Source organism: Mauremys reevesii, linkage group 2 (assembly GCF_016161935.1).
Source record: "Mauremys reevesii isolate NIE-2019 linkage group 2, ASM1616193v1, whole genome shotgun sequence".
In the NCBI taxonomy this organism is placed as follows: domain Eukaryota; kingdom Metazoa; phylum Chordata; order Testudines; family Geoemydidae; genus Mauremys; species Mauremys reevesii.
In genome coordinates, this window is record NC_052624.1 from 12,489,004 (window position 1) to 12,514,790 (window position 25,787).

General features: G+C 45.4%; 1 protein-coding gene across 3 annotated transcripts in view; it reads right to left on the bottom strand.

Moving 5' to 3' along the window:
* The window catches only part of LOC120398118 (mitogen-activated protein kinase kinase kinase 3-like), a 113,389-nt gene that overhangs the window by 66,244 nt on the left and 21,358 nt on the right, over window positions 1-25,787 (bottom strand). For all 3 annotated transcript variants that reach the window (XM_039525169.1, XM_039525168.1, XM_039525167.1), the window contains exon 2: window positions 20,356-20,434. In XM_039525169.1, coding sequence (XP_039381103.1) covers window positions 20,356-20,359 — 4 coding nt within the window. In that variant the 5' untranslated portion in view covers window positions 20,360-20,434. The remainder of the gene's footprint in view (window positions 1-20,355; window positions 20,435-25,787) is intronic.

Sequence of the window (25,787 nt, forward strand, 5' to 3'; positions counted from 1 at the left end):
TTCAGAGGTTAAAACATAAATAGATGTCCCAGCTTAATAGCGAACACTCCAAGCATCAAGATTTCAGCTGCAACCAGCACAGATGCAGAATTTACATCACCGGTTGCAAAACTGCCCTTTCACAGACCTGTTTACAAAGTTCTTGTGTAGGGTTGACGCTGCCCAGACTAACTCTCAGGCCTGTCCTAATTGCAGCTCCTGGGATCCCTGAGCAGACTGAAGGGCGGGGAACTTTGTTTCATGGAAATGAGCAGCCAGCTCAGCTAGTTCGATCAAGAGTCAAACAAGGAGTGGAACCTACTGGATAATCAAAACCAAATGCCACTCCCAAGAGTCTGCTGCTAAAGGCGCGTCATCCTTTGCTGTTCTTTACTTGGCTGAGTTAAAAACGAATTGTGGGGTGTATGCTGGTGAGCCCTCCATGGGCAGAACACCCAACGGAGGCATCGGAAAGCCCATGCACACAGAGGACTCGCAAGATCAAGTTCTTTGCTAGTACGCTGCAGGCTTACAAACAGGCAGTGAAGACTTCATGGCAAACATACCTCCCTGTTCCATCACAGATCCAGAGCAAAACAACTGAACGTTACACAATGCAAAGGATGTACTATGTGGTCCCCAGATGCTCTCAAAGCTGGCTTTCCCTTCACTGCTGGTGAATGGAATCCGTCCCCTCAATCCCCTTACAGCTCAACCCCTTTTGTTCACTGCACCAGTTATTGAGCATTGGTGAAATGTACTAAGATGAACTCCCTGAGGAGCTGAGTCCACTACTTATCCACAGAACATGTGTAACATAGGCCTCACTGCTCACACAGGATCAGGGACCAGAGAAGATAACACATGAAAAGAACAAAGGTATTTAGGCTCCTAACTTCCACTGATTTCAAGGGAATTTAGAAGCCTAAATACCATTTTGGATCTGGGCCTAAGTATGTTTCATCTTGTATCTGTTTTATCTGTTGCCTTTGTCCCCAGCTCCTCCTTCCCCCCCCCCCCCGCCCCACCCCTTTCATATCACATTCATCATCAACTCCTTTTAAGACAGTGGTTTTCAAACTTTTGTACTGGTGACCCCTTTCACATAGCAAGCCTCTGAGTGCAACCCTCCCTTATACATTAAAAACACTTTTTAATATATTTAACACCATTATAAATGCTGGATTCAAAGCAGGGTTTGGAATGGAAGCTGACAGCTCGCGACCCCACCCCATGTAATTACCTCACAATCCTGAGGGGTCCCAATCCCCAGACTGAGAACCCCTGTTTTAAGCATTTCTGATGAATTTATTTGACAGTCCTCCTGCCCTGTTTCTTTTTATTACGGAATTACTAACACACATTGGAGACTTTTAAAAACACATCAGGGAGGAGGGGGGGTTTCCCATTTCAAATTGCCATGGTCTGATATCATTTCAGAGGAAATGGGCCTGATTTTCAGAAGTGGTCAGTGCCTGCAACACTAACTGAACTCAGTGGGCCTGATCCAAAAGCCTATTAAAGGCAATGAGAAAGAAGGAAGAGATACCCACTGACTTCAGTGGACTTTACATCAGACTCAATATGAGCTACAGATGCTCAGCATCTCTGACCATCAGGCCTCATCTTTCTACATACCTTTTGCTACCAAATCTATTGTCTTTTTCTACAACAATTGGTGGGCGGGCAGTTTTGTATTCTTAAAGAAAGCCTCCCTATCCATATCAGCAAGATCTCAAATGAATCCTGCGAGGTGCTGGGCACCCACAGCTTCTGTTGATTACCACTGGGAGTTTAGGATATTCAGCACTCTGCAGGACCATGTACAAAGTGAAATCCATTTAAAGCCAATGCTGCAATTTGATGCCTATCTCCCTGCATCAGGTACACACTTCAAAGCCTGCTTTAGTTCTACAGTGTGCAACAGATAGAGAGACTAGGAGATTTTAACAACAAGGAGTCCGGTGGCATCTTAAAGGCTGACAGATTTATCTGGGCATAAGCTTTCGTGGGTAAAAAAAACAACCAAAAAAAACCCCTCACTTCTTCAGATGCATGGAGACATCAACTCTATGCATCTGAAGAAGTGAGGGGTTTTTTTACTCACGAAAGCTTATGCCCAAATAAATCTGTTAGTCTTTAAGGTGCCACCGGACTCCTCCTTGTTTTTGTGGATACAGACTAACACGGCTACCCCCTGATACTGGGAGATTTTAAGTTTCAATTCTGATGTGGTAAGTAAGCTTCTGCATGAGAAAAATGACAGCAGAAATTGAGAGTTTGAAGGTCACAACAGACCACCCAAAATGATCCAGCTGTGAAGAGACACAGAAAATGAAGATGAGACAAAGGAATAATTTAGCAGGGTTCAGATGGCCTAGAGTCTAGACAGTTATGTTATTGTTGGCTTCCCTAATAGGTCATTACTAAGAGGCAGCTTATGGTAGATCCCCGAATCTGCTTCCATCAACACGTAACAGCACCAGCTGCATTTAGTGAGGACAGAGAGGCAGCAAAAGTAAAATAGGATCTTGTGAAGAGTTATGTGCAATGCAGACTATGATCTCATCAGCTCTCACTAGCTAAACAGGATGGGACAGAGATCTAGGAAAAACCTAGGGTTCTGCAGAAGGGAAGAATATCAGCTGCTGAGTCATTACTGAATCAAAGACTCATACTTTAACACTAGAAGGGACCATCATGTTCATCTAGTCTGACCCCTTCCGCATTGCAGGCCACAGATCCTCACCCACCCCTGTCTGTAATAGGCCTATAACCTTTGGCTGAGTTACTGAAATCATTAGATCATGATTCAAAAACTTCAAGTTACAGAGAATCCACCATTCACACTAGTTTAAATCTGCCAGTGACCCGTGTCCCACACTGCAGAGGAAGGGAAAAACAGGGGAAATTTCTCTCTCAATTCCAAATATGGTGATCCCCGAGGAACTCCACTAGTAACCTCCCTCCAGCCTGACAACCAACACCTCAGCATGCTGCTAAGGGGCTCTCTGCTGTGAGAGGTGCCTCCATTTGGATAAAATGCAAAACCACAGTCCTGCCCATTTGCAGTCATCAAACATCCCACGGTGCTTTCTGCAAGAGTAGCGCTGTTAGCCCGGTCTGAGCATCCTGCCTGTGTAAATTCCACAAGGCCTCTCACTGGCTCCACTACACCCCAGCAGGCAGGGACGTAACTCCCCAAGAAAGGAGTGCAGGCTGATGGTGCAGATCAGTAACAGAGGAGTATTAAAAAACAGAGAAGAAACCTGACAAAACACATTTCAGTTATCGAAACCTGCCATTTGAAACCCAGGCTGCGTAGTTAAGGTTCTAGGTAAAAGAAACCCAAACATATGGAAACAGGCCAATGCATAGCTCTGAGACCCAAACGACCTTAGCTCTGCTACCAGAGTGAATTCAGCCTTCATCTTTCCCTCCTTGCTCCTGTCAGACATACTTTGTAAGATGGGGTATTTCTGATCAAGGGGTTCAATTTGTTTTGCAGCTCGTTCACTATCATTTGCCTGATGGTTGCACCTAGAGGCCCCAGCTGGGGTCAGGGACCCATTGTCCTCAGCACTGCATGAATACATGGTGAGAAAGATGACCCTACACTCAAGAGACTATCATCTAAACAGACAAAAGGGTGGGAGAAATGAATTATCTCCATTTTACAGGTGGGGAACCGAGACACAGGCCAGGTCTATGCTAGAAACTTTTGCCAGTATAGCAACGTCAAAAAGAGTATGTCTACACTACCCGCCGGATTGGCGGGTAGTGATTGATCTATTGGGGAACCGATGGATCGCGTCTCGTCTAGACGTGATACATCGAACCCCGATCGCGCTCCCCGTCGACTCCGGCACTCCACCAGAGCAAGAGGCGGAAGCGGAGTCGACGGGAGAGCGGCAGCCGTCGATCCTGCGCCGCGAGGATGCGAAGTAAGTCAATCTAAGTCGATCGAAGGTACATCGACTTCAGCTACGCTATTCTTCTAGCTGAAGTTGCGTATCTTAGATCGATCCCCCCCCCCCCCCTCAGTGTAGACCAGGCCTTAGGGGTGCGACTTTTTATACCAGCAAAATCCCTACTAAGGCTAAGAGTAGACAAGCAGAGGGGAGTGCACGGGTAACAAATACAATGGCTGCTATCTTGGCCAACCCACTGGGGTGGATGAACTGGAGGCTATGAGAGCTGGAAGCATAAGCTGCTACAGCTTGAGCCGAAGAGCCCAGACTCTCTAGCTAGAGCTGTAACAGACTCCTGTCCTTTGTGGACTGGGCATGGTGTGGGGGTGCTGCAATACACACTCAGCAGTAGGCTATACAAGCATTCCTCTGGGGTCTGTCCCCTCTGAAAAACGTCGAGCACTATACAAAAGTGTTAATGGTACCTCACAGACCTCCTGTACATGGCAGGCCACAGAACCTCTCCCACTCACTCCTGTAATAAACCCCTGACATCTGGCTGAGTTACTGACGTCCTCAAATCATGGTTTAAAGACTTCAGGTTGCAGAGAATCCATGATTTACACTAGTTTAAACCTGCAAGTGAGCCAGGCCCCATGCTGCAGAGGAAGGCAAAACCCCTCCAGGTACCGACTCTGTGGGTGCTCTGGGGCTGGAGCACTCACGGGGAAAAAAATTGAGCTCCCTGCCCCCCCACCGCCCCAGCTCACTTCTGCTCCGTCTCCTCCCCTGAGCGCACTGCATCCCTGCTTCTCCCCAGCTGTTTTGCAGTGGCAAGTGCTGGGCGGGGGGGGGGGGGAACGCAGCATGCTCTGGGAAGAGGCGGGGCCAGGATGGGGATTTGGGGAAGGAGTCCAATAGGGGCAGGGACTTTGGGGAAGGGGTTGGAACGGGGGCAGGGCCAGTGGTGGCTCCAGGCACCAGCGCTCCAAGCGCATGCCTGGGGCGGCAAGCTGCGAGGGGCGTCCTGCTGATCCCTGTGACGGCAGCAGTCAGGCAGCCTTCGGCAGCTTGCCTGCAGGAGGTCTGCCGGTCCCACGGATTCAGCAGCAATTTGGCGGCAGGTACGCTGAATCCGTGGGACTGGGGACCTCCCACAGGCAAGCCACCGAAGGCAGCCTGCCTGCCGTGCTTGGGGCAGCAAAAAAGCTAGAGCCGCCCCTGGGCAGGGCAGGGGTGGAGTTGAGACGGGGCCGGGAGTGAGCACCCACCGGCACCGGGAAAAGTTGGTGCCTATGCTCCAGGGTCTCTGCCAATCTAACCTGGGGGAAATTCCTCCTCAACCCCAGTTATGGTGATCAGTTAGACCCTGGGCATGTTGGCAAGACCCACCAGCCAGACACCTGGGAAAAAATGTACTGCAATAACTCAGAGCCCTCCCCATCTAGTGTCCCATCACCGGCCACTGGAGATATTTGCTGCTAGCAGTCGTAGATCAGCTACATGCCATTGTAGGCAGTCTCACATCATACCACCCCCTCCATAAACTTACCGAGCTTGAAGCCAGTTAGGTGTTTTGCCCCCACTGCTCCCCTTGGAAGGCCGTTCCTGAACATCACTCATCTCATGGTTACAATGGTTAATTTCAAGCCTAAACTTGTTGATGGTCATTTGATCTTGTGTTAACCTAGGTGCTTAACTTAAATAACTCCTCTCCCTCTCTCCTATTTATCCCTTTGTTATATTTAAAGAGAGTAACCATGTCTCCCCTCAGTCTTTTTTTGGCTAGGCTAAACAAGCCATGTTCCTTAAGTCTCCTCTTATAAGGTAGGTTCTCCAGTCCTCAGATCATCCTAGTAGCCCTTCTCTGTGCCTGTTCCAGTCTGAATCCATCTTTCTAAAACATGAGACACCAGAATTACACATAGTATTCCAGATGAGATCTTACCAATGCCTTGTGTAGAGGTACTAACATTCCCCTCTCTGCTGGAAATACCTCGCCTGATGCATCCTAGGATTGTATCAGCCTTTTTCATGGACACATCACTTTGGTGGCTCGTAGTCATAATGTGATCAACCGGAACCCAGGTCTTTCTCCTCCTCTGTCACTTCCAATTGATACTTCCCCATCTTATAGCAAAAATTCTTGTTGTTAGCCCCTAAGTGCATGACGTTGCACTTTGAACTATTAAATTTCATTCCATTTCTATTACAAGAAGAGCTGGACCATCTTGAAAACTGGAGTATGACCCTCTTCTGACCCTCTTCCATACTGGCAATACCTCCCAACTTTGTGTCATCTGCAAATTTTATTAGTATATTCCTGCTTTTTGTGCCAATATCATTAATGAAAATGTTATATAAAATTGGTCCCAAGATCAATCCCTGAGGAACTCCACTAGTAGGTCTCTATCCATATCCTCAGGGTCTGTAGCACACTGCAAGCACTATTCCAGTAGAGCCTCTGTTAGCTTTCTTTCCCAAAGTGATTCTGGCCCAAACAGATTCCGTTTTATCCATTCCATCACTTCTGATTTCTTTGCAGTCTACCTCATCAATATACAATACTATTCTATCACCTTTACTTCCATCTTTCCTGAACAGCCCATACTCCAGCCAGGATTCCACCATGTTTCTGTGACCCCCATGTCTGATTTCACTTCCTGTACCAGTAGTTCTAGTTCAGAGGTAGACAACCTATGGCACGGGTGCCGAAGGCGGCATGCGAGCTGATTTTCACTAGCACTCACACTGCCTATGTCCTGGCCACCGGTCTGGGGAGCTCTGCATTTTAATTTAATTTTAAATGAAGCTTCTTAAACATTTAAAAAACAACCTTATTTAAACATATATAACTAAATTATTGTTGTATTATGGACTTATAGAAAGAGACTTTCTAAAAACGTTAAAATGTATGACTGGCACGCGACACCTTAAATTAGAGTGAATAAATGAAGACTCAGCACACCACTTCTGAAAGGTTGCCGACCCCTCTTCTAGTTCCCCCATTTTGTTACCCAGGCCGTCGCATTGATGTACAGACATCTTAGCTGTTTCTGCTTGGTTTCACCCAGATTCCTTGCCCAATAGGAACAGTCATTCTACTGCCAGTGTTGCCTACTTGACTATTAGCATCATTAGAATTGGCAATTTCCTCTTGAAGTTCATTCTCCTACCCTCTGTTGTTCCTTTCTCCATTGCTGTATCCTTCCTTACTTGATTTTCCTCCCACTCAACATCAGAATCAGGCATGGAGATTACATGAGCATCCCCCGACAGTCTCCTCCAAATTCCTAGTTTAGAATTCTTAATCAGTTGTGCCAACCTCCATCCCGAACTGGAGTCCATCCCATGAGAACAGTCTGTCTGTGAATGCCTTCCCGTGGTCAAACATCCCAGAGCCCTCCTATTGAACCATTACCTGCGCCATTTGTTGATCATCATAATCTCTTCTTGCCTTCGCTCTCCTCCTCTAGGGACAGGTAAAATTCTCCTGGAGATCACATGAGCCTCCATTTCTTTAAGCATCTTTTCCAGCCTACCATAGTCACCCTTGATGCATTCTAGCAACAATCTAACAGTATCATTTGTTCCCATGTGAACAATCAGTGGATTGTTTCCCACTCCTACTAGAATCCTCTTCAGCCTCAGGTCCACATCCCAGATTTTAGCTCCCAACAGAGAGCACACCCTTCTGTTCTCTGGATCAGCTCTGGTGACAGGCCTGTCCATTCTTCTTAGAGCTGCCTCTTCCTGGTGTTGGTGCAATTCTCCAGCCTTCCTCCTATTCTTTCTAGCCGCAAGTCCTCTTGTCTGCAGCAATAGACAATGTTATAAATGTCCATCTAGTATTCGATAAATAGAGAATCCTCCATTTAAACATAAGCCAGCACTGCACAATTAATCTCATTTACCCAGTCACACTGGAGGAGCAGTATTAAATTTCAGCTTAAAAAACCCCTGTCATGCAGACTGCTGCACACTGTGCTGAAACTATGGTTACCGTCAAAGCACACTTCTTTAGGGTCATTGCTTAAGGGTGTGCTCTCTTTTGGGAGCTAAGACAGTCACATTCTGCTGTCATTCACCTTCATGCAATCCCATAAAAGGGGTCAATGGGATTACAATGATGTAACAGTGGCAAGAATGTAGCTCCGAATGTCACATGGACCACCGGTATGCAATCAGGTATGAGAGACCCCATAGTGATGCTGGGTTTCTGAAGCCTCTTTGAATGTTTGTTCACTGATGGTCTAAGCAACTTGGGATCGCTGTACAGGAAAACACGAAGCATATTCACCATAATCCAGGAATATGACCAATCCGGGGGACATTTAAGGCCACATCTCTAGAGGGGTGTTGAAGGTTAACAGTCGTTTCTTCAGACAGAAAACTTCTTTCAGCTCATTTAAGTGGATTTTTATCGTAAAGTAAATAACTGTAGCATAGCACAGAAGACATTGTGACCACCACATCTGACTGTATTGTTGAGCAAGGCAACAATCCTGTAAAACACTTATGCCCATGAATAGTGTCATTGGCTTCAAGGGAATTAAAGCATAAAGTTATGCAAACACTTAAGCATTCGCTTGATGAGGATCTTAATATGGTAGAGCCCCAATTTTATGAACACCAATCTGACAAGCAACCAATTACACGTACCATTTTTCCACAGGAAAAACAAAATAAAAAAATTAAAACAAAACACACATGATGAAAAGGATTTCAATGAAGAACAAGTTGACACTCCATTCACATTCTGATGCTTTCTATGCATTGGAAATCCCTTTACAGTGGTTCGAAGGACAAGGAGAAAGCGGTGCAGCACCATACTGCAATTTAAGCGCTGGACTTACTCTAACTGAGAAATGTTCAATTTCATGAACTTCAGTCCCCAATTAGTTTGTAGAACCGTGTTGAAAACATAGTGTGGGAGAATAATTTGCAAGCTCCCATCTTGACAGCCTGATTAGACAGGGGAATTTGAATTTCCCCAGGGGAAAACAGAAGACTAGTACAACTCCAATGGAGGCAATGAAATTACAGTACTCCTAATTTACCTCAATGTAAGAGAGGGGAGGCTTACACCATAATGCACAAGGTGGCAGGTGGCTTACAAATGCCTGAGGCAGAGACTTGCAAAGCTGTGCGCTGTAACGGAATTTTATTACATGTTTTAAAAAACAATTGTTATAGGTGCGTTCCACCCCGCCCCCCAACCACACACAGTGCCTGCCCTTACATAGTATATAACAACTATCCTTCTCTTGACCAGGGCGGAAATAACAAATCAGAGGAAGATCTCCCCCACTGTGGGGTTTATCCAATGGCTTTTAAAATAAAGGCTCCAGGAGGAGAGCAGCCTCCCTCCTCTCTTCCAGACCCCCACTGTTTTTCTCCTCTTTTAATACCCAGAACCTGGGCCCATTAGGTTAGGTTATGCCCCGCACCGTTTACTTCTTCCTGTAAGCTTCCCACACCCTTGAAGAGCTAAAAGAGGGTTGAGATGGATCTGTCCAGGTGGATACAAGGCTCAGTTGCCCAGAACTGCAGCCCCGCCCCCCCATTCCCCAAATGCCTGTTCCACCCATGTAATCTCAAAACCTTGGAAAGTCAACAATGAAAATCTTCTTCATTCCCACTCCACAGCACACATCATTCTTTCAACACACGCCCCTCTTGCAGCAAACATGTAACCTTAACTCTGACCCCTAGCTGGACCAAGGCGCCGTCATGCTGCTCCCTGGTTCAGGGTTGAAGTAGGCAGCTCTACGTCACTCTCCAAAGCAGCTCTCAGCCTAGGGCTGAGGCCAAGGGGAGGAGTGGCCAGAGTATCAATCCCTACGAGTTGCATGGCCTAAATAAGTTAGAGCCACCCCAGACGCTGCTCTAACTTACATGATCCCTGGAGCAGCCAGGAGGAGGGAGGCATAAGCCAGCTTTGCTCCCCACCTTTTCTGGGCTGAGTCTTTTGTGCTCTGCCGCCCGAGAGGCGCAGCATAGAAAGTGGCCCTCTGTCCTTAAAAGACGCATTTCCTGAACACAGGAAGCCCGACTCTTCCTTGCACACACACTGACTGCACCATACAGCTTACAAAACTAGTCACAACCCCCACCCCCCATTTCTATTTCCTCACCCTCACATTAAGACAACTCTTACACGGCAGACATAGGGCCACGGTGAAAAGAACAAAGGTGCCTTCTCCTGCACAGCAAAAGACCCTTTTTCTAAGGTTGTAGGTCTAGACATTCATCCCTGCCATTGGCACTGTGGGAGCCGAAGATGCCCCCATAAATTAAAGCCCCTTACCCCTCGCCCCAATCACTGAATTGCCGGGAAAGAGCCAGGAATACAATAAGTGGCACAATTCTGTGGGAGCAATTTACTGTGGGCACAAAATGACGCTCACATATATGGATGCTTGGTTTGAAAACGTTCAGGGGGAAAAATAATAAAATCGCTGCTGTACTGATCTCAGCAGGGAGATGACGTCACTGCGAGTGCAGCAGACACGTCTGCTCAAACAAACCAGGAAGTGAACACCAGGGCACATAAACTTGGACCCAGGTACAGGAAGTAAAAACTCTAATAATCCACTGGGGCCCAAAGGACACATTCAGCACCCTGTTACTGCAGGTCTAGGTGATTGTAGCTCCACTCATCAAGTCTAATTCCTCCAGCACGAGGGGCTTAGCTGGCTACAGCTTTGCTATGGATATTATTAGGTCACATTCATTAGGCTCTCTGAGTCAATACAGGGTTGCGAAATAATCCTCACATCATTGCACAGCTACATCTACTTGCTAAAGATGACCCTTTCTGCTCAATATTTCAAAGCAACAACAATTACATACATAAGGTTCAATTCTGCCTTCAGCTGCTGAGGTATTATTCCCATTAGAAGGTCAACTGCTCCAATTTACATGGATTCTACTTCAGTTATTGTTCTCTAGTTTATTATTAATAGTAGTATTAAGTAGTAACTATTGATTACGGGGATGACGTACTAGACTGGGACTCAGGAGATTGGGTTCTATTCCCAGCTCTGCCACTGGCCTGCTGGGTGACCTTGGACAAGTTACAGCACCACCCCGTGCCTCAGTTTCCCCATGTGTAAAATGGGGATTAGTGATACTTGACTTCCTTCGTAAAGCACTTTGAAATGTACACATAAAGAGATAGGTATTTTTATTTAGACAGATGAAGCTATTCACCACTTCAATACACCCACCCCCACCTCAAAAATCTGTAAAATGACCTAGAGACAGTCAGATTAATGAATCTCTGTATGAAAAAGCAGTAGTTATACCACAGGGCAACCCAATTTGGAATCCCTCTGCACAGTGAAAGTTCCAAGGAATTGAAATGAAAGTTAACTCAGCCTTCACAGCTCCAACTCAGTTAAACATTAACAGCACAGAGTGAACGCCTGCCCGTGTTAATGCTCCACGGAGGCACACAAAGCTAGCATACAGAGAGGACCTCACCATGGGGATTGGAGGCATATCTAGAAACTAGGGCTGTCAAGCGATTAATGTTTTTAATCATGATTAATCGTGCGATTAATCACCCTGTACCATTTATTTAAATATTTTTGGTTGTTTTCTACATTTTCAAATATATTGATTTCAATTATGACACAGAATACAAAATTTACAGTGCTTACTTTATATTTATTTTTTATTACAAAAATTTGCACTAAAAAAACCAGTATTTTTCAGTTCCCCCATTACAAGTATTGTAGTGCAATCTCTATCATGGAAGTTAAACTTGCAAATGTAGAATTATATACAAAAAACCCTGCATTTAAATTTAAAAAAAAAAAAAGTAAAACTTTAGCCTACAAGTCCACTCAGTCCTACCTCTTGTTCAGCCAATTGCTCAAACAAGTTTGTTTACATTTGCAGGAGATGATGTTGCCTGCTTCCTGTTTACAATATCACCTGAAAATGAGAACAGGTGTAAGATATTTACGTGCCCGATGCGCTAAAGATTCATATGTCCCTTCATGCTTCAACTACCATTTCAGAGGACATGCATCCATGCTGATGACATGTTCTGCTCAATAACGATTCAAAACAGTGCAGACCAGTGCACGTTTATTTTCATCAACCGAGTCAGATGCCACTAACAGAAGGTTGATTTTCTTTTTCGGTGGTTCGGGTTCTGTAGTTTCCTCATCAGAGTGTTGCTCTTTTAAGACTTCTGAAAGCATGCTGCACACCTTGTCCCTCTCAGATTTTGGAAGGCACTTCAGATTCTTAAACCTTGGATCGAGTGATGTATCTATCCTTAGAAATCTCACATTGGTACCTTCTTTGTGTTTTGTGAAATCTGCAGTGAAAGCATTCTTAAAATGAACAACATGGGCTGGGTCATCATCTGAGATTGCTATAACATAAAATATATGGCAGAATGCAGATAAAACAGAGAGGAGGCATACAACTCTCCCCCAAGAAGTTCAGTCACAAATTTTTAATTAATTTTTTTAATGAGCATCATCAGCATGGAAGCACGTCCTCTGGAATGGGGGCCGAAACATGAAGGGGCATATGAATGTTTAGCATATCTGGCACGTAAATACCAATGCTGGCTACAAAAGTGCCATGCGAATGTCTGTTCTCACTTTCAGGTGACATTGTAAATAAGAAGCAGTCAGCAGTATCACCCGTAAATGTAAACAAACTTGTTTGTCTTACCAATTTGCTGAACAAGAAGTAGGACTGAGTGGACTTGTAGGCTCTAAAGTTTTACAGTTTTGTTTTTGAGTGCAGTTATGTAACAAAAAAAAAATCTACATTTGTAAGTTGCACTTTCATAATAAAGAGATTGCAATACAGTATTTGTATGAGGTGAATTGAAAAATACTATTTCATTTGTAATAAAAAATAATATAAAGTGAGCACCATACACAGCACTGTACACTTGGTATTCTGTGTTGTAATTGAAGTCAATATATATTTGAAAATGTAGAAAAACATCAAAAATATTTAATACATTTCTATTGGGATTCTATTGTTTAACAGAGCAATTAAAACTGCAATTAATCAATTGTTTTTTTTTGAGTTAATGGCGTGAGTTAACTGCAATTAATCAACAGCCCTACTAGAAACACAGCAAGAGACTTCAAATGGCACTCAGGACTACTCTATAAAAGCTAAGGGATCCTATAGGATTTACACCCTTACTTAAGTAACCTGCCGGATCAGGGCCTAATGGGCAAATTTGCAACAGTCTTTATCTTTTGCAGGTTCAATTTAGGCCCTTCAGGCTTCTGTGGGAGCTCTGAGTGCAGGATGAAGGCAGGATTGGGCCCTTAAGGAAGGAATGTGACAGTGGAGCAAACCTGAAAGAAGAAAATGTTTACACAGAAATATAGCTGGCTGGTTATTTTCCAGTGCTCCCTCTGATACCATTGAAGGTTTCTGTGCTCTCATAATGGGTTCTTTCTCCCTCCCAGCCCTGCTTCCCCAAATGCTCAATGCTACAGTGAAGCCACAGTCCTGGGTCTGAGAGTTCATAATCTGTTGCCAAGGCAACGGCTGTGATGTCCCATATACAGCATTACTGGGCTGATCCTGCATTGCTTGGGTACCCCGGACTCCTGGCTGAAGTCAGTGAGAGTCTGGAGCGCACGAGACATGTGGGATGACTCAGGAGTGCAGGATCTGGGAGGGAGGAAGCGCTTGTCTTAACCCAAATAAATATCGTTATTTGCAAACAGGGCAAGAAAAGTTACGGGAGAAGTGGAACAAATCCTACAACTCCTCTGCACTTTTATAGCTCCTGCCACAGGAGGATCAACAAGCCCTTTACAAAAAACAGGTAGCCATGGCCTCGATTTTCAAAATGGGGAAAATGAAGCACAGAAACATGAAGGGGTAGATTCATGCCTGCACTGTTGTGGGCTCCGACGCAGGACAAGGGGAGGTATTTTGTGGCCACTTTATTCATTGCCGCAGGGGCTGGTGCAGCGCCCAGCATGGACTGGAGTAACCCTCAGATTCCACCCTGCTTCTCATAGACTTTAAGGTCAGAAGGGAACATTATGATCATCTAGTCTGACCTCCTGCACAACGCAGGCCACAGAATTTCACCCACCCACTCCTGTAACAAACCCCTAACCTATGTCTGAGTTACTGAAGTCCTCAAATTGTGGTTTGAAGACCTCAAGCTGCAGAGAATCCTCCAGCAACTGATCCGTACCCCATGCTGCAGAGGAAGGTGAAAAACGTCCAGGGCCTCTGCCAATCTGCCCTGGAGGAAAATTCCTTCCTGACCCCAAATATGGCGATCAGTTAAACCCTGAGCATGTGGGCAAGACTCACCAGCCAGCACCCAGGGAAGAATTCTCTGTAGTAACTCAGATCCCACCCCATCTAACATCCCATCACACACCACTGGGCATACTTACCTGCTGATAATCAAAGATCCATTGATAAATTAATTGCCAAAATTAGGCTATCCCATCATACCATCCCCTCCATAAACTTATCAAGCTGAGCCTTAAAGGCAGCCCCGAAGGAGCTTTGCAAGGGAATGAAATCCATCAGTTGGTGAGCAGGTAGGGATGGGATTGGGGAGCAGCATCTGCCAGCCCACCATGGAACACCCCCCTGCACCCAAAAGTGGCACGGAGCTGGCGGAGCCAAGTCAGAGGGTCTCCTGCACCAAGGGCCTTCCCTGGCAGTAGCAGAGGGAGGGATTTCTACCTGCCTGCACACATTTTGTGCCACTTTCATGTAAGTGGCAAGGGGGTATTAGGGTAACATGATGAATAATTGTTACACTCCCTTTTTCTGCACCTGAGCTCACCTCTGTGCTGAAGCACAAGGCCAGAGTTCTGCCTTTTCAGGAAAGCAGAACTACACAGAGTTCAATCTCTGAGCTCTGGGTATGCAAAACTCAGACTGGAGGGGTTGACAGTTCCCAGGCAGCTTCAAAGAGATACAATTTCTTAGTAAACAAAAAAAAATATTTAGTACCTACACAGACACAAACCCCACTGTAAATAGTATTTGGAAACGTATGAATAACTTAACCAAAAGCTATTAGGCTGTAAGATGGTCGTGTTCTTTCTATGGAATTCCCCACTTTGATGCTGTTACGCACATTTCAGTGCAAGGTTTCAACCGAGAACACACACGCTTCTATACTTTAGGATGCACAGACAGACCCACTCCTCTCTGACCTTCTCACACAGATGAGGTCTCTCAGTCCTACCACCTGCCTTCAAAAAGGTGCGTGTCTCTCACCTGGATTCTCCTGAAACCAAGGAGAATGGCAGCCTTTCAGTACCCTCCAAACACCTCAGAAACTGCACAGTGCAAAGAACCTCATGGCCAGCAGCAGTTACCGTCCCTGAGCCAACAGCCAACTCTCTCCATGGTTTCCAGTGGGCGTTAGGAAACAGCTGCCTATATACAAACATTGAGAAGCAGCCCTCACAGCAGGCTCCTTTTGGTTTTATGCTGAGCAGGGCCAGTCTTAGGCACCCTGGGCAAACTTGTATTTTGGTGCCCCTGGCCCTCATGGGCATGGTACCCAGGGTGACCAGATGTCCCAATTTTATAGGGACAGTCCCGATTTTTGGGTCTTTTTCTTATATAGGCTCCTATTACCCCCCACCCCGATTTTTCACACTTGCTGTCTTGTCACCCTAATGGTACCCCCCCACTATCCCTGGCCCCTGCAGGCTGCCCCCCCCAAGCCCTGCTGCCTCCCCCTAATGCTTAATTTGTATTGAAAGAGGTGCCAGGGTTCAGCCCCAGCAAGCCCCCACACAAATGAAGCACTGGCTGGGCGGCTGGAGAGTGGCGGCTGCTAGCTGGACGCCTAGCTCTGAAGGCAGCGCCGCCATCAGCCGCGGCAGAGAAGCAAGGGTGGCATGGTGCATCGCCACCCTTACTTTGTGCTGCACTCTGCCCGCTTCAACTCTAACCCCTGTACCCCATTCCGCGCCCACCAGCGGAAACTGGCCTGGGTGCATGGAGCAGCTGGTACTGCTGCTCATTCCCCTCCTCCAACACTGCTCCAAGGTTGTGGATCTCTTGAGACATCTAGATCAGTGGTTCCCAAACTTTAACAACCTGTGAACCCCTTTCAATAAAATGTCAAGTCTCGCGAACCCCTCCTAAAAATGAAGATTTCTAGGTATTTTCTCCTTTACCCGAGTATAAATTATAAAAGCAGTGATCTTGGATATATACAATTTGTTTTTATGACATGCTTATTACACATTATTAATTATTATTTATCATGACAGTATTTTTATTACATTATGAAAATGGCAACATTCGTCTTGCTTTTGTAGCGTTTATCACTTTGAATAAGCCTGTTATAAGACAAGGCTCCTATGTTTCATCAAGGAGTATCAGATGTGAAACAGCATGAAGATATTTAAGAAGTCAACTCAAAGAGTTCCTCCTATATAAGCAGTCCAGGCAAACAACTCACGTTACAACAAAGCTTAAACTTGTTCTTCATAATAATTTTAAAAACAATACTATTTAATTTTAAAAACAGCAAAAAAAATCCACCTCCCTTTCAATTTCTTATAAGGAGTCTTGAAGTTTAAATCTCCTCAGTGTGACAGATATGCTTGCTTTGATCTGCTTAGCTGCTGGTTCCCTTGCTGCCCGGGGTCCCTAGGGAAGCTCTGTCCGCCATTAGGGAATTTTTCCCTGAGAACCCCCTGTAACATTTCGTGAACCCCCCAGTTTAGGAACCACTGATCTAGATAGACATATGTGTAGTGCAGGGGAGGCGCGGGTGGTCATGGTACATGCAGGTACCAATCACATAGAGAAGGATAGGAGAGGGGTCCTGGAGGCCAATTTAGGCTGCTAGGTAAGAGTCCAAGACCTCCATGGTAACATTCTCTGAAATGCTTCTGGTTGCACACACAGGGCCAGTTAGAACTGCAGGGTCTCAATGTGTGGATGAGACAATGGTGTTGGGAGTAGGGGGTTAGATTTATTAGGAACTGGGGAAACTTTTGGGGAAGGGGGGAGCCTATACACAAAGGATGGGCTCCACCTAAACCAGAATGGAACCAGACTGCTAGCACTCTGTTTGTCAGAAGCTGGGAATGGGCAACAGGGGATGAATCACTTGATGATTATCTGTTCTGTTCATTTCCTCTGGGGCACTTGGCACTGGCCACTGTCGGGAGACAGGATACTGGGCTAGATGGACCTTTGGTCTGACCCAGTATGGCTGCTCTTATGGTCATGTGCCCTCCCCCCTGCTTCTCTCCCGCTCTTTGGGCTTGAAAAACAAACAAACATTAAATAAAATGCTGCAGAAGAAGTCTGTGGGTTACGCTACCTGGTGTGGAGGGGTCATAGGGCAATGATAAATCAGGGCCTGAGTAACCTGTCCGGGGCAAGAACTGGATATAGAAATTTCTGCCCTGAGTTACACAAGTGCATTTCCAGTGGAGGTCCCCCGAGCCCTGCTCTAACTGCCAGGCCACACTGTCTTCTTTGAAATGCCTCTGAAAGGTTAATAACTAATGATACGTCATATTTTTATTGTGCTGCTTACGCAAATATCCATTCTTCACAAATATTAGCATGGAGCTAAATGGGGCACAAACATTAAGTAACATGCCCAAGGTCATACAGTACGTACATGGCAAAGCCAAAAGAGAAACCAGATTGTCTGACTTCACGTCCTCTGCTCTATTTACGAGGCAATGCTACTTCTTTGATGCACCTCCCTAAGGAAAATGGGGTTATGGTGAAATCTGAGTTATTGATCACATTGCAACTACCTCATTTGTGCTAACAATCTTCCTTGTAAGGGATCTGGGGTGGTTGTTTCTTTTAAACTGAAAGGAAATCCAGGGCAAGATTTTGGAGATGTGGCTGTGTTAAACAGCACTGCTGGCGTCTGATCACAATGCTCATACCCTGGGTAATAAGCAATGTGTTTTCTAGTTATTCTTTAAGACCGCGCCTGCTGTAGACTAAAACCACCCACTCACTGTAGATTAAACATTAATCTTCCTTTCCCCTCTTTGCAGTTTCATTGCATCCTCACGTAAATGCCTTTAGTCTAGCGACTCTCAGAGGGAAGTGAATGGGGCAGTGAAAGTAACATCTCAGCGAGGCAGTAATATATACTGCACATCCTGTACCCATTGCGCCCAAACAACTGGGCCGCTGAGACCAGAGTTATGCTCACATCGTGTTCTTGTCCACTGCAGCCTGGACAGCGCACCTATGTTACAATAAAGCTCGCATACGTGAGAAGTGTGCACAGACCCAGGCAGGGAACTCCCAGCGGAGTGCTGAAGGCCACAGTGAAAGGGAACCCAGCCACATTCGCACACGGAAGAGGAATCTAATCCCAGGGTTAGCCCACACCTTCCCTCCCCAAGCTTCCAGTTAAAGGGGAAGCAGTCAAATAGCTGGCCAGTTAAGACACAAAAATCATCAGAAAGCCACAACTACAGACGGTCAACTTTTTTTGTCTAATTTTTTTAATATAGCAAAGAATGAACATTTTCACTTGTCTGAATTCAACCCCACACATCATGAATCTTTTTAAAATTAAAATGTGTCTCTCAGTTACACCCCCTCATACACACACACACTTTAACATTTTTTACTTAAAAGCTAATGCCTTCTCCCAACCCCATTTTTCCTGTGGGAACAAAAGGCAAAGACAAAAAGACAGAAAAAGCAAAAAAGAGGCGGGGCTTGATGATTTCCTCCCCTTTATTTCCCTTTTCCAACAGGGAAATGGGGCGGGGAGGAGAGAAAGGGAGCGAAGGAGACAAAATGAGAGAAAGAGACAAATAAAAAACATTTTTCGAATTTCAACCAGCCCTGATGATTTTCCAATCACTCCCAGTTCTGTCCTGGCCTGGATGATACAGTGAAGATTTACAAATGAAAGGCCAAATCATAATCTCCTAGGACAGTAAAAAGACCAGGAGTACTTGTGGCACCTTACAGACTAACAAATTTATTTCAGCATAAGCTTTTGTGAGCTACAGCTCATGCTGAAATAAATTTGTTAGTCTCTAAGGTGCCACAAGTGCTCCTGGTCTTTTTGCGGATACAGACTAACACGGCTGCTACTCTGAATCCTAGGACAGTGGCTCTCAAACTTTGGTACTGGTGACCCCCTTCACATAGCAAGCCTCTGAGTGTGACCCTCACCTCCCTTATACATTAAAAACACTTTTTAATATATTTAACACCATTGTAAATGCTGGAGGCAAAGCAGGGTTTGGGGTGGGGGCTGACAGCTCGCGACCTCCCCGCCCCCGTAATAACCTAACAACCCCGAGGGGTCCCGACCCTCAGTTTGAGAACCCCTGTCCTAGGACCTCTACTCCCCGACATTAGTTAGATCATTTTGGCATTGGTGAGCAGCTCAGCCTCACCTGTGCCAGGAATAACCCACCTCCCTAGGTGATGGGAATGATTCCAGAGGTCACATGATGGGAGCATATGACTCAGAACCAGTCCTCCTGGGAAATATTAAGGACAGCCCGAGGTCAGTTAGAGTGTGTGACTTGCAGAAGACAGAACCTGGTTTCAGTGCTTAATCTGCATTGAACTGTTTCAATTTGGAGAAATAAAACAACCCTGGAGAAAAGGGGCTGAAATCCTGTCACTGTTAGGAGTATTATTGGATGCCTTTGCTGGTAAACTGGCCCACTGGCTTACACGTCATTTAGGAAGAGCTCAGTCCATCTTTTTACTGAAACAGCGTGCTCTTTGAAAAGAGCTTTACTGTACTTGGTTCGTTTGGGTTTTTGGAGTTACAAGCCCATAAATGCCATCAAACAAGTATTTTATCCAGAGCCAAGGAGCCCACAGCACGGCTCAGGGTTGCTTCCTCTCTCTTCACTCAAAAAACTCTCCTTAAAACTCACTTTTCCTGGGAAGCCGTTGAATGGTTGACTGCCCAGAGAGACAGATTCACACATTGGTGCCACAAGAAGATTGAGTGTTCTAGCTACGTCTCAGCTCCTGCAATGATTTTAGATTGCAAGCTCCTTAGTGGAGATGATGTGATTTTTCTCTACACGGAGGGCAGAGATTTCCAAGGAGACTAAGGAAGTTAAGTGATTAATGCCCCTGAAAGTGAGTGGGAGCCAGGTGCCCAACTCCCTTAACCTAGAGGCCCCCTCTGACATCAGGGCTCCATTGTGCTAGGTGTCGTACAGGTATATAACAAGAAAGTTTCCTGCCCCAAGAGCTTGCATTATAAACTGAGGCACACAAAGCTGAAGTGACTTGCCCACGATACCACAAAGATACCAAGAGCAGTGTTTCACTTGGGACTCTTTTCTTGACTGGAAGGCAAGAGAACAAACCAATTTAATGTTGTTCAAAGCTATTTCTGCAGATTCTCCTGCTCTGGGCTGTTTTGTCAGGTACACCAAGCCACAGTAACCTATTAGAGCGAGGCTCAATTGCTCCAGTGGGACCCACTTCTTACCCATGTTTGCATTTACATCAGGCCTCCATTCCACTGGTCACGGACACTCACGCCTCGTCCTCCACTCACAAGTGTCCACCTGCAATAATAATACAGACAGAATTTACAGGTGTACTCCAACACAGCTATCGGTGCAGATATTTGATTGGATCACTCTTTATCAAACGGGTTTCATTTTTGCCCTGCTTACGCAGGCAATTTATTTTGATAGGAATCGGACAAGCAGTCTAGACTCCTCTCCTCTGCCCTCCCCAGAGGTATAGTCTCAACTCTGTACACAAACTTCAGCTACTCACCTTGTTGTGTCTCCATTTCCCCATCTGTAAAATGGGCATAATGATACCTACCTACTTTGTAACATACTTCTCATCCACAGGCCTCAAAGCAACCCTCTTCCACCGAGTGTAGACTACCTATCTATTGTACCTATTGTTGCATAAGAGCACCTCGCCATATTTAATGTAGTTATCCCCACAACATCCCTGTGAGGTACATGCGTCTGAGACACCCCGAGACTAAATGACTGGGAAGGACTCTATGACAGAGCAGGGAATTGGACTCAGGTCTCCCAGGTCCTAGCCTATTGGCTTAACCACTGGACCATCTTCCCCTATTACAGCTGCCTCCTCCTAGGGGGAAGCCAGGATATGAGCAGCTGATTGTATGTGGAGGGAAATTGTGCCAGAGAGAACACACCCTTTTAAAAGCAGTCCCGGACTCCCTCTCCCAATATCTCTCCTAATATCTCTCTCCACCCATCTCCAGTTGTCCCCAAACCCTCTCAGGAAAATACTGAGCTTGATGTTTTTTAAATCAGCATGTAGCATTTGGTCAGAGCTGGAACAAATGCATAGGACGATCTCTGTTCACAGTAGTAAGCCCTGAGAATTTTACAGAGGGCAAGACTGAACCCATAGGGCAAAATTCTGCTCCAGTTTATGGCAACAGCAAACTTCCTACAGACCAAGTGGAAGTAGATCAGGTACATAGGTGTCTAAAGCCATGCTTTTAAGTCCATAGACGCCATTTACACACCTAATTTTTAGATGCACTTAGCACCCAGGTAGCTCCCACTGAAGTCAACTGATACATACCCAAACTTCACTGGGAGCTGCTGGATTTAGGGACATAACCTGAGGTACCTATTTCTTAAATTAAAAAAAATCTTGGCCAGAGGCTTTAGCCCTTGATAGTTTGATAAAATATGCAAGAGAGACTTCCATTTAATCAGCATCTCACTAAATATACAGAAGAGGTTTTTTGTTCCAGGGATCTGATCCTGCAGTCCTTGCACAGGCAACACTTCCATTAAAACCAACAAAGAGTCCTGTGGCACCTTATAGACTAACAGACATATCGGAGCGTGAGCTTTCGTGGGTGAATACCCACTTCGTCAGATCCGACAAAGCGGGTATCCACCCACGAAAGCGCACGCTCCGATTCATCTGTTAGTCTATAAGGTGCCACAGGACTCTTTGCTGCTTTTACAGATCCAGGCTAACACGGCTACCCCTCTGATACTTGACTTCCATTAGAGTCAATGGGAGGTTTGGGTGCCGGGCAACAGACAATTATTTTGGATCCTTACGCATCATCTATTAGGAAAGATGCTCCACCAGTAACTCAAAGGAGCTTTGAAAGCTCCCAGAGCATCAAGTTGATTAAAAAGAGCTATAAAAATCACCACTCCTAAAAGAACCACGGAAGATACAGGAGTGACTTCAAGATCTGACCTAAAAATAAATTCGTTCAAAAACATCTGAGTCTTTGGACCTTCATGCTGCCAAGCGCTAGGATATTTACCCAACCTATTTGGAGAGCAACAAGCAGGAAGGGAGACAGATAAGAAACCAGCAAAAAACTCTGAAATTTACATGTGTCACTACATGTGTTATTCCTTTGCTGTTGTTGCTTCCTATCTGAGCAACAGCCCTGTTTAACCGAGATTATAAAGCCATCGAGAACTGTACGTCCTATAACCTTTCAAGACAGACGCAAGTGAGGGACGTGAAGAAGCGTAATATCTCTACCAGAGAATAACGAACTTGTCTCAGATAAATGGACCTGCCTTATGGCCTGCTCCAACTCCCATTGAATTCAAGGGAAAGACTCAAACGGACTTCAATGTGATCTGGATTCACTTCTTAGCTGGAAAGGGGCAAAAACTGACCTACTTCTTTTTTGCTTCTGTTTGCAAAGTCCATGTCACGCTTTCAGAAATGAAGGTGTGCACCTAGTTGGTGCACACAAGTCCCACAATTGCATGTACAGCATTATCGACTGTCTGAATGGGCAGCTAGACACACAACTGGACGCCTGCCCATGCAAATACGCAATTTGTACAACACCCGCGCATGCAAATAACTCATACAGATGCATGCCTGAAAATGTGATCCTGTGACCTTTCACTCTGAGAAATTACATGCATGTTTTATATAGTCTTTCCTCTAATACAAACCATCAAGCTCCCACTGTTTATTTCTCACAAGAAACTCTACAATAACAAGCCAGCATCCATGTGCAGTGGAGTAAATACCAATGCAAACATATACGAGTTTCATGTTTTCTATTTCAACATTTTTTTTTAACTATGAAAATGGATGCCCTTGGAACTGGATTGCAAATTCTGCTTTTTTGCCTGACTCTCAGCAATACATACAAGCTGTCCCAGTTGCGGAGCGCCCGATCTCTGTTTTTTAGCACAATATTGCTATTTTACAGTGGCCTTTTACACATCTCTCCTATTCCAATGTATCTCAGTGAAATGTAACAGCATTTCCCTAAACCTCTCACCCGAGTCCCTCCTTAGAGCTTCCAAGTACTGGCAGGTTACACAAAAAGTCAGGGAGCATGTGTGTAACCTGGGAGCATCCTGACTCCCACTCCACTGTTCTGACAACCAGTGAACGCTGCCTGCACTGTAAATCTCTGTATTACAGCACACCTGACAAACCACTGGCCTGTAACCCAGCCTTGGAGAAATGCCTCCTGCCAAAGCAACAGCAGCGTGAACTCTGCCCTCCTCCAGCTCAGGGAAAGGTCAGTTTTTCAGCGAACCTGTTGTCATAAACCACCATCCTTCAGCCCCGGTGCAATATGGGAGGGTCTGATTCAGTTCTCAGTGTAAACCAGAAATAACTTCACAATGGTGGTACACTGGCTTAGATGCAGCAACTATGGATTTGCACTGTAGCTGACATCAGAATCATGACCATTTTGCACGCCCAGTGCTGGACTTTGCAAGGGGCTGGATGTCTCCTACGAGGGGACAAGCACCATCAATTTCCACTGAGGCCAACGGGAAAAGGCGGCACTCTGTATACTACAGAATCAGGCCCCTACATCAAACTAGTGCGTGTGGCAATGGCGTGCCACTTGCATCTATCTGACCAACACTTTCCCCACTCACCCTTGTTTATTTAGATCAGCAGCTTTTCAGGGCTGGGATCATCTTTTCTTGGGGGATGGGGCATGCACCAAGTACACCGAGGCCTCAAACTATACAAATCATTATTTACTGCACCACTGAATGCAGGCCACAGATTTCCATGAGGAGCTTCACTGTCTTTTTCCAGGCTGATCTTAGCCAGTGCATACGCTGAGACGGTGTAATTAACCAACGTAGAAATCTCTGGTCCCCCCGAAATGTGGCTTAGTTAGAAAACCATCCTAACTAACCTTGCTAAAATTGGGACTTTCCTTGTTTTCCAAGCAGCAGGGAGCAACGTATTGGGCCTGGAGAGCTTAACAAGCAAAAGGAGTCAAGCGGAAAAAACTCTCCCCTTTTAAAGAGTCAACAGCATTAGCTTTCCACAAGTTTCCGGGCGACCTGCCAGGATGCTGGAGTTTTGTATACTACGGAACTGTTAAAAATATTATTGTAAATGTTATTTTCACAAGCTTTGGGGGCCAGGGCTGGGGCAGGATTCAAAACAGCAGCAATGAATGGAGCAATGGTGCTAACTTTAAAATCCTACAACATGTACGTATATTTATCCAACCTGCAGGACTGGCTTGAAAGAAAGTCAAACAATAAAAAGTATAAGAATACTGCAGGTTTCACAGACTCCAAGGCCCGAAGGGACCAGTGCACTCATCTAGTCTGACCGCCTGTGTAACACAGGCCAGAGAACTTCCCTGAAAGTTTCCTAGAGCAGATCTTCTAGAAAAACATCCAATCTTGATTTTAAAATTGCCCGGGATGGTGAATCCACCACAACCCTTGTAAATTGTTCTAGTGGTTCATTACCCTCCCTGTTAATAATTTATATCTTCTTTCCAGCCTATAACATTCTAGTTTTGTTCTACAAGCTACAGTGCACACAGCCTCATGGAAATGCAGCCGTCTCTGGGGTGGAGTGCAACAGCCCAGTGCACAGCAGGTTGTGCTACACTGGAGGGAGGGAATACATTTTGGCAAAGATCACTGATGCAAATTCCTACACATGGAACATGCTGCTCATGTTTTCCAAAGCAGCTTCCAGATGGGCGAGCCCAAAATGATGCACCTGTATTTTTGAGCATGGAGTTATGGGCTTTTGGGGGTTGTAGGTCTGTGTTTTCTTCAACATTTTGAACATTTGCGTGCAAGTTGAGCCCAGTCTTACAAGCCTGACTCTCATGAGCAAACCCACTGACCTCTGTGCGATTCACACAAGTAAGAATTATTTGCATGACTCAGGGTTACAAGATAAAGCTCTTTAGTTGGGCTCACAGATCAGGTTGCTAAGCAATACACATGCAGCCTGCTTGCACCAGGGCAGCCTGCTTGCTTGTATTTAACCATGCAAACTCTTCGCTCCGTGGAAGTACACACGACATCATTTGAAATGGGCTACTTTGGATGGACTGATGCTTTGTTTTAAAAATGACGTGTTTCAAATGACACACACATTGCAACTGCATGGGACTCCATCTACCTCCAAAGAATGATGCAACCCTACCAGAAATCAAAGCTATGGCTTCAGTGACTCAGACAGAGAAACCCAGGACATAAATCACCCTGCTGACTACTTCACACTATGAGCATAAAATGAGAGCTTTAACAGGCATCCGTAAAAAAAGGACATCATATCACCTTCCAATGATTTGGATAAAGACATGACTTAAAATCCACTCCCTTGCGTGCATATTTATAAGAAAAGTAGTAGAAACTGTTCCAATAAATTATGCTCAGCCTGAATTTCCTCTTACGCTAGTGTAACTCCATTAACTTTGATGGAATAGTTATGAAAATACACACGCTAGTGTATGAGACAGCTCTTGCGGTTCCACAGAGATCAGCTATTTCTGGAAACGTGAGCCATACGTAACAAAAGGCAGACCCCGTCTCTAGATTTATCAGGACTGAAAAATTCAAGGGACCTCTCAGGTCAAGGCAACTGGAAAACAAGAAGGTACAAATAAACGAAGGCAAGTGACGTTTCAGGCCA